This window comes from Stegastes partitus, unplaced genomic scaffold, assembly GCF_000690725.1.
Source record: "Stegastes partitus isolate 25-593 unplaced genomic scaffold, Stegastes_partitus-1.0.2 Scaffold1115, whole genome shotgun sequence".
Lineage (NCBI taxonomy): Eukaryota > Metazoa > Chordata > Actinopteri > Pomacentridae > Stegastes > Stegastes partitus.
The window spans coordinates 193115-203305 of record NW_007578846.1 but is presented as its reverse complement, the minus strand read 5'-3'; the positions used below and the strand labels follow the sequence as shown (position 1 = coordinate 203305).

At 43.4% G+C, this 10191-nt stretch overlaps 1 protein-coding gene across 1 annotated transcript in view; it reads left to right on the top strand.

Moving 5' to 3' along the window:
* LOC103368034 (AT-rich interactive domain-containing protein 1B-like) overlaps positions 1–10191 on the top strand; it is a 193016-nt gene that overhangs the window by 42295 nt on the left and 140530 nt on the right. The window contains exon 3 of the mRNA XM_008296268.1: positions 1660–1845. Within this exon, the coding sequence (XP_008294490.1) occupies positions 1660–1845 (186 nt within the window). The remainder of the gene's footprint in view (positions 1–1659; positions 1846–10191) is intronic.

Genomic DNA, 10191 nt, shown 5'->3' with positions numbered 1-10191 from the left:
TGTGTTGCTGTGTGTGTGTCTGCTGTGTGTGTGTGTGTGTGTGTGTGTGTGTTGCCCTGGCTGGCAGTAATGAATCCAGTGGTGCTGTTGGCATGAGCAGGGCCATGCTATTAACCTCTTTGCCAGCTAGACTGATCTCACCCTGTCTGTCTGTCTCATCGGCCTAATGACACACTCTCACACTCCGAGCACAAACACATGCGCACACACACACAAACCTGTCCTTTCTAATCAGATTTCCATTGACGTGAAAAGTATTCTACATCGTCCAATCATCTCTATTCACAGAGTCAAAAAGCTTCTGCCAGCTTCGAGAGAATATTTCTTTTTCTTTCTTTTTTTATACCACCCACTCAAAGGAAGGCACTCTTCAAAACTGTTTCAAATGTATTAATCTCCGCTGGTCCTCTGCAGCCAGATCAGATTTCACTATATTTTACACCAGCCATCAGTTACAGCATGACTTTTACGAGTGGATTTTCTCACTCGTAACAGTCGCAGGAAAGATACAACTCTGGATGTGGGCTCTTTGCTTTTTTTTTTTTTTTATCTGACAAGGCGGTAGTTGTAGTAGTTACGTCACACCGGAGTCCCTTATAACACCATCATTGGAGATATAAATCACTCCCGAGTTTGAGAGACTTTTACTTTGCCAAGCCTGCCAAGGGAAGATTTAAAGGGACATTTCAAAGTTTAGGACTCGAGGCGAAAGCTGGAAGTGGACGACAAGCCCCAAATTACAGCCTGCGTGCACGTTTAATGAGTTTGTGGCAGCGTTCCCTCGCTGAATAAAAAAAAAAAAAGAAAGCAACATGACATGATGGGGAAGAAATATGACATGAAAAGCGCTGTCATACTGCCTCACCAGCGGTCGTAAATGTTGTTTAATAATCTTGGCTTTTGTGTGTGTGTGTGTGTGTGGAGCTCTGTCTGTGTGAATAAGAAAACCCCAGCCTCCATAGGAAATCCTTAGAGGAGTGAGGAGCACCTGGCGCTGTCTGTAGTCATAACAAACGACAAGAAGGGATTAAGACTACATTTGTATTTGTGCCAGCTTGTTACACGCACTCCCTGTTCACATTCTCTCTCATAACCACCGTGTAATGCAGCATCGGCACTTGGCGTGGCTTCGCCCTCGTGAGTTAGTTTTTTTAACTGCGCTGCTCTGGAATGCCGCGCCTCGTCCATGTGTCCCTCATTAAGGTTACGGCCTGGGACGAGCCTGCAGTAATATCCCACACACCTCATCCCATCTGTGAGCTGACCGAGACGGAGATAATGTAGAGCGGAGGATGCATTTGGCAAGCTGGAGGACATAAAGTTAGAGGTTTTTTTTTGCAGTGCGAGTTCATTAGGCGGAGGACTGCTGGGAGACGGGTGTCATCTCTGCTCGGAGCTAAATCGAGGGCCTTTAGCTCTGGGACAATCAGATGAATTGGAAAATAGATAAGTTTGTGTAGGCTTGGGATGTTGTTACTTGATCTTCTGGCCGTTCCAAGAACATCGCGGGTTAGAAACTCTGGCTTTTATGTGATGGAGCGCTACAGCGTGGCACCTGACTCGTGCCGTCTCACTAATTTCCCTGGATTGCTTTTAATTTAAAGTGAAGCTCTGACCTTAATGTCTCCCCTCTAACTGTTATGCGATTGGTTGTTTCAGCAGGTGGCGCCGTATGGCCAGCAGGGGATGGGGGGCTACACCCAGCAGCAGCAGCAGCAGCAGCAGCAGCAGCAGCAGCAGCATGGGGGGCAGCAGGGAACCCCTCCATACTTCAGCCCCCCTCAGCAGACCCCTCCAGGCCCGACCCAGACTTCCTACCTGCAGCCTCGACCGCCGCTGCAACAGGTACGAGCTCATGTTCGCCCACACGGCTGCTTCCTGTGCAAGACATTCATTTTTAATCGAGTTCCTTTTACGTGGCGTGAGCAGAAATGGAAATGGTAGCCCTAACTCAATAAATAAATATGAATAAATACATCAGTTACTCGTACAAATATACATATGTTGCTTATCAGACGTGGCATCAAGAGCGAAATTTGAACTATCAGCAGGAAGGGGATTTCATGCAAATCTTTTTTAATGTGTTGTAGTTTAATATTTTAGCGGTGCTGAGATTGAAGAGAGCATCTTAAGGGATAAACTGTGCGTATTTGTGCCGGTGGTCCAACGTGCCTGGTGTTTTATTGGCTCGCATTATTCATGAGGGGTATTTTAGGGTAAATCTCACGCTCTATGTTGCTGAATAATTTTGCACTCTCTCGCTCAGATCACATACATCCACGCGTAGATGTTCACAGACTGGACGGTCGTAGTGTATGAACACATATTGTACATTTTCAAGCCCGCCAGTGCAATCCCAATTCTCAGAACAACAAAGGGCCTGTTCCACAGATATGGATCGAGACTTGTCCTGCCAAGTTACAGCCTGATGTTCTGTTGAAGATTTCCACTGGGAAGCTGGGTTCAAGCAGTTGTTTTTTTTGAGTTGAGTGAAGGCTGCCCATGTGTTTCCCATCCACTCTGCAGCCAGAGGGATCCATCAGCCTGCATGGAGTGACTCTGGCTCGCAGCCCTACCCTGGATCGTTACAAAACGGAGCAATGGAAAGAAAAAAAAAAAAGGACAAGACGGGAGAGTTTACAGCAGAACTGGACTGGACAGAATATATCGGATAGAACAGGGAGGAAAGAAGGAGTCGTTTGAGCAGGAGTGGAGTGAAGCAGGGGTGGCCCGAGTCCTCCTGCAAGATCAGTGTCAATGCTGATAAAGGCTTGTTTAAATTAGTCAATATTGGCTATAGAGTACTGCGGTGTGAAGCAGATGTGCAAAATAACAAAAGGCCCTTTCAAGCATGCGCCCCTTTCTGTTAATCTGACAGCACCTCAGCCTGTCAGCTTCACGTCTGAATGAGTTTTCTGTGAAGTCGTCACGACAGTCCTACATGGTCGGACCTGGTAGCCTTTCCATTCCACTTTCAACACAGAGCACAAGTCTGAAATGCATGCAGCTGCATTAACGGAAAGACACCACAGACTATATATATATATATATATTTTATGTACAGTCTGGTATGTGCAAGTGACAGTACTTATAGTTGTGTAGAGCCACTGGGGTAGACTTTTTTTTTTTCCATTTCATCAACAATATTCATCCAAAAGCCCTCACAGAGAAAGACACAGTTTACATGTCCACACATGAACCACATTTCCCATCACTTTGCCTAAACATTGACATCTATTACTGAACTATCTGAAGTGACAGAAAGGTTCTTAAAAATAATGGTTATGAAGACAGACTAACAGGTCAGACGAATGAGACTCATCACTAATTAATGCAATCTGAGTGCTGACAAAACATGAACAGAAGCTAACGTTTTTGTTTGTTGCTTCCAGCTGTTTGAGGATTCTTTCCTCTGAGTTTATTAAATACCTGCAGCATCCGACAGCAACGGGATCCATACGAACGTCTCTGAAGCGAGAGCATTGTGTGGAAACCTGATTAACTACCGTAAATTCCGGACTATAAGCTGCTACTTTTTTCACACGCGTTGAACGCTGCGACTTAAACAATGATGCGTGTTACAGGCACTGTTCGAATAAAAAGCATTTACGTATTTGTGTATGTTAGTGGTACGTATTTAATTAAAAGTTTAAAAAGTCTTACAGAAGTGCGGCCTATGTATGTACAAAACTTGTTTTCTTTTTAAAGTTAGTGGGTGCGGCTTATATTCAGGTGCGCTCATAGTCTGGAATTTACGGTACTTATAATTATAAATGATCCCCAACATGTTTTATTCAAGCATTTCGATGTCACTTGATGTACCGTCCAATCTTGCATGTATGACAAATACGGCGTGCATACCATGGCTCTTTCTCTCTACGTCTAAACGAAGCCATGAGGAACATCAACGTTAAATGACAGAATGTGGTAACTTTAATAGATTGGATTAATTAAGCCAGCAATGTTGTGCATCCCATGTGGAAAAAAGGGCTCAAGTAAAATTACTTTAACTTAACTGAAGCACAGTTTTTGAACATTTGACTACATTTCTTGTGATATTTGCAGTTTACTTTCTGATTTATCCAGACTTTTCAAACAGTTTCTAAAACACTTTGTCTTAATATAGATCTGGATACTTTAATGTATGTGAAGTATTAATAGTAATACCCAGCTCAGTCTCACAATAAAAAGTGATAGCTACTTTCGTCCTAAAGATGTTATTTTCACCAAAGAAGTAAAGCTATAAATTGTGAGATGCTTTTTTAGTCTAATCTTGAGGGCAGCCCAACACCACTCACACCACTTTTATTCTGAATTTGTGTCATTATCTGTACAGAAAAGTGTATAAAACACAGCACAGATCAGAATACTTGAGAGATGTGCTGCAGTCTCTCCGTAAAGTCCCATTTCTCAATCCTTGTTTTTCTTTTTCCGTCTGCAAACAACAGCACAGGGCAGCATGAACACTACAAGTATCAGCGGGGACAACAGTATTTCCAAACGTCCCTTTTTTTGGCCCAGACACTGAGTAGGCCATTAGTGGTTCACAAATGTGTGCAGACTTATTTAGCATCTGCACAAGCTGATGCCATTTGGCACTGCTGGAGTTGTGTCTGTCGAGGTACTTATACTGTGATTTACTGAGATGTAGTTAAACCTTCCTTTAGACAGACTTGAATATTGAGCACACCAAGACAAATAGCCAAGCAAAAAGCCATTGTGAGCACAAAAGCAGGTTGTCAAAAAAGGAAATCGTCAGTCTTAGCATAGTAATTTTCATACTGAGTGAACGTTTCAGCCGGCGCGCCTTTTGTCTCACACTGAAAAAGCACTTACTCTTGTTTTCTCACTTAACATGCTCACACACACAGACTGTGCAGCCTATTGAACAAACATTATTCACTCTAACTAGGAGAGGCTGAGATCCATGGCCACGTTGACATTTTGTGACAGTAATGGTGTGTTTTCATCATCGCTGATGATGTGGCGGCAATTGACCCACGCTGACATTTATGTACCAGGTAGTTCTGCCCGAGCACTCTGATTGGACAAAGCCCCGTTTCACCTGTGCTGATAGGGCCCCATATTGGTTGCTATGCCAACTTCTGTGATGATCAGGGAGCCGGTTCCCCTCTGTTTTTCATTGTTATGCATGTACGCTTCTTTAAGAGGAAATGTCTCAATCAGCGCACATGCTTGTTAAAGCCGCATAAAAGCCTCGATACCTTCGGCAGCCTTTGCATCGCCGTTGCATCCTGCTGTCTTTACGTATAATCAAAAAATCCTTCCGATGGGTTATAGCTATCCAGCAATTTGTGTTCCAGCGACACAGCAGGCAATGTGTTGATACCTCCTGGTTTCCGACTACTTACCGTCGCATGATAGAGCCGGATAAATTCACCATTTCCATCAGCTAATAAGCCCCCGGCTCCCGTACTTTTACATCTTTACATTTTGGCTTTGTGTAAGAAATGAGATTTAACAGGAAACCCGGCTGTTAATGAACAAGAACGGTTGAAGGGCCGGCTTTACCGACCAGCGGCCCAATTCATTTGAAACTTAACAGGCTTGATATATGCACTATGTGCAAATGGAAATGTACAATTAGTAATAGGCCAGATCCTTTAAAACAGAGGTGGGTTTTTTTTTTTGGCTTATACACGCACGGTTCCATCTTGTGTGCAAAATCCAGGTCCAAGGTCTCACTTTCTTCCGGCAGTTTATGTTGAAGTAATTACCGCAAATACACAATATTGATCATTAAAAACCATGACATTTTACGCATAACAACAACACGCCCGTGCTGTGGCATTAAGACAAAGTTAATTGTCCATCGATTGCGTGAGAGCGGAATTTTGGAGAGCGAAATAAATATCAGAAAATACCAGAATAAATTTAAATAACAAAAGAAACGAAGTCTCCATCTTAAGATTTTTGGATCCGAGAGGTAAACATGTTTGGAAATTGAACTTGCGCAGCGCTGTTGGCCAAGATTACAAACAGAAGATTTGGTGTGCTTTCAGCTCAGTGCTCTATTACTCTCGTTTTTTTTTTTCCCCCTGTTGAGCGAGTGTGTGTCTTTCTATCAGTTTTTTGTATATGTGCGCCTGTGTGTACACTAATCAGCCGAGTGTGCTGCACAGCAATTCTGAGCTGTGAAAAGGTCAAACAGTGACCTTTGTCTGTGATTCTGGGCTGAAATGAGACATGATGTGAGCCGCACAGAACGGATTACACGCACACACTATACACACAATTGCCAGCGCACGCCAGATTAGGATGTCATTGTGGTTTTGACCCCTGTTTTTTGACCCTGCATTACTCTGAGAAATCCAAGCTGAAAAGTTCTTTATTTTGTTCTTCCGGCACTCTCCGCAGTTCCTTTCCCCCCACTCCACTCCCATTAACCCTAGCCAGAGGACATCCTCCAGTTGATGGAACCATTCCAGCTGCCTTTGACACAGAATTTGCTCTGCAACCGACCGCTATTAGCTGGTTTTGTAACAAATCGAAGTGAAAACGCCGCCTTTCTTTGAGTCTATTGCACTGCTGTGACCTCATCTGATTGCGAGGAGCAAAGAAGGCTAAAAAGACATTTCTAAGACATCAAGGCTGATACAAAAAAAAGTAAAAAAATATATATAATATCGCATCAGGAGAGAAGTAGACTTTGAAAAAAAAAAAAAACTAAATGTGGGAGGTTTGCTCGTGGATTTTTGAATGCCTTGGGTGTTTGAGAACACCACACACTTTTTAAAAAGAGGATTGTGAGTTATAGTTCGAAGAAACACAGACATGTACTTTTAATTGACTGGCTTTTTAACCTCACACACTAATTTATTTCTATGGGAACAGTTCACTTTCCGTGAAACGCTGTTTAAACATTGCTCAATGCAGTTGAAAGTGCAATAAAAAACTATCTCTGCTGTGTCAAAGAAGAGTGGCCACCCTTCTTCTGGAAGTATAGTTTCGAACAGAGCCTATAAATATCACGACCCTCGCGCTTTTGATCTGATTGTTAACTCCAGCTAAAGTGTGAGACAAATCGCTTAAAAGGGGGGACAATCTGTGCCCTTTCTTTCTCTTGATGGCCGTATTACATTTGACGCACAGCAGATGAAGTGCGTGATATTTTGTTACCGTCTAATACATTCGGCCTCGTAAAAGCAGAAATGAGAGAGCTATAATTTCAAGAATTTGGAGATAATTTTTTATGGCATGTTTGCTTTATTGGGTAGTATACAGCGCGGTGTGGCAGCATCGACTGAAGGGAAGGAGGGAAGAGAGAGAAAGGAGGTGAAATGCAACTTTGGCCAACTGCCAGACTCAAACTCATAATGTTGCAAGAACATGGTAGCGGCTTTGATCAGCTATTCCGCGGAGCACGCACACTATTTAATTTTTCACTTAGAAACAGTGTGTTAAATTGATGTTTATAGAGTAATTACATGTGACAGAATATAGCCTTGCCTTGTTTTAGAGTAATTTCAATTGCGTGATAGATATAGCGTTCGGCGGCGTTGGGGCGAGCTGTCTGGATTTCACTGCAGGTCTTTGAAGAAGGAAGTCAATCCCTGTAACATTTACTCCCCACAGTAAAAACTACCTATCCGTTTTTTTTTTTTTCCCCCTCTGTGAAACCGATGCCAGTTCCTCTATTGACTTTAACTATTTCCTGCTACTGTCTGAGAGCGGGCTCTGGGGACCGGTGCTTTGGCGATGATGAACTCTCGGTTGATTGGAGGAGACACTTTACAGGGACCTACATGGGAGGCTGGATGCTGCTGTGTGATGCTTTAGCATGACATGCACATTTTCCACCATTCTCTCTTCCTGAGCTTCGAAATGATGCTGCGTGTTTGTGTTTCAGCGACAAACTGCGCGTTGCTGTTTCGTAATGTTCACTGAAAAGTTGAAAAGTTTTGCTGCAAAACTTTGTGAAAGACATCCAAAATGTCAACCTTCTGTCAACTAATGAAAAAAATGTTCAGCTTTGCTGCATAGTTTCACATAGTGGATTTATTTTTTGTGTGTGCATGTAATAAGCAGGTGTGTTTTCATCCTCTATCATTTCATCATTTAGTTATCTCTTTGAACCCTGCTTTTTGCTCCTGTCACATTTTTTCCTCACCTTGGGCTCATTTTTCACTTCAGTATAAAGTCCTGCACCTCGTTGGAAACAGTTATTATGCTGTACATGATGGAGAAAAAAAAGTCTTTGTTTTATTTATTTTACAAAAAAGTGGAGGAAAAAAATCAACATGTGCAGCACTGGTGTCCACAGGTGTTTGCAAACTGTTCTCCTGTCTGCTTTGTGTAAAAAGTTCCTGAATTTTAGTTAAAATGACTTCTGGTTCCAGCTGAGTCACTAAAAGTTGCACAAGAAGAAGTGCATAAACATAATCTGGTTAATGCAAATGCTTTATTTGTAGCACTGTTTTAACGAGATATGTGAAGTTAGTTTGATGAGATAACTCAGTTTTTAGATTTGGAAGTTTCCCAATGAAACTGCTTGTAACAGACGAGTCGTTCAAGGACCGTCGGAAATGTGACAATCCAACAATTTTCTCTACTTTCTCAGCTTACGGCTCTGATAAATTATGTAATAATGGTCATTTTTGTTTAAAGACAGCATACCTTTGAAGCTCGCCAGCAGGTTTTTGAGGTTCAGAGGGTTAAAAAGAAAAATTGTAACCTGGAGATGCCTCATATAGAGATGACACATGGACGCTGGACACAGGATGAAGCAGCTTGTACACTTATCAAATGTAAAGCAGAACAAAGCAAAACGATCTCACCCATTCAGTGGCTATTGTGGAGTTTGTGATCGTATCATATGCCCTTCTTCGGCTCATGTAGTTCGAGAGGAACTCTAGAAATGTAAATGTTGTGTTTTTTCTCAAGGCTCTAAAGACGTTTCATCAGCACTGACATTAAGGTTAGCAGTGAAAATCTAGCCCTGAACTTGATTCTACTCATTCTAGTTACTTGTAACTGATTTTATTCATATTTTTTTGTCATCGTTCCACCAGTCCAGCCATAGGAAGCCCACATACTGCTGGATCACTTGGCTCCTATAACGTTCACTACTTCCAATGTGTCATTTCCTATTTCTCGTCTGTCACCTCTCCGCCCCCAACCGGCTGCAGCAGCAGGCCCTTTCCCCCCCCACCCTCCGCCACCCCCGCTTTTAATCACACCAGGTTAATTAAAAGGCCATCGTGCCTTTCTGCGGCCTGCCCCCCTGGCTTTATTACCCCCTTTCGCTGTATACTTGCTCTGCTGCCTCAGTCGCCATGGCCACCCCTCCTCACACACACACACACACACGTATACACTTTCAATCACACGGAAATGGGAGCTCACCTTGGTGATGGCGGGGAGGTTGAGGGGACAAAAACGGAGGAAATGAGAGACACGAAGGAAGTGTGTGTGTGTGATGTGAAGAGAGAGAGAGAGAGAGAGAGGATGTGGTGAGAGTCGGAGCGAGGGGGTGTGTGTGGTGGTGGTGGTGGTGGTGATGGGGGCACGGTGTGTGGGTGGGTGGGACGCCCAAAGTTCAATGTCATTAATTGGTCACCATTTGAATATTAAGTGAAGAACTCTGTTAATTAACGGGATAATAAAAGTGCTGCTGGCTGGAAAGAGGGTGGACGGAGAGAGAGGGAGGATAGGCTGCGGAAATGGAGGGCATATGGCGAGATAGAGAGGAGGAGGGCGAGAGAGAGAGGGAGAGAGAGGGGGGAGGGAGAGAGGGAGGCTGGGTGCGAGGTGATAAGAGGGAGAGAGAGACGTCCGTGGGTAAAGGTCTGGCAGTGGTAATTTGCGGAGAGCCGCGTTAATTGTCATAACCTTTTAAATGGCAGAGTTTATCGGAGTCCTCTAAATGTCCCCGCGTATCGCCACGGCAACCCTGGGCCTGCCGCACTCTGATTGGCCGCCGCTGACGAGCACTTAAGCTTGATGAGTTTTCAGGCAAAAACTAAATGATAAAATTGGAAAAGAAAAAAAAAATTCTATATAAACTGTATACAGTATGTCAGCTCGGGTTTTTCAGTGTGTATGCGGGCGTGCGATAGTGTGTCTGCACGGTTGGGAGACAATGTTTTTAATTTAGTGTGTTTTTTACCTCCACGTTGACTGACACTCGCTAATTGCTCGGCCAGAATCCGACACTGTTTTTTTTTTTTT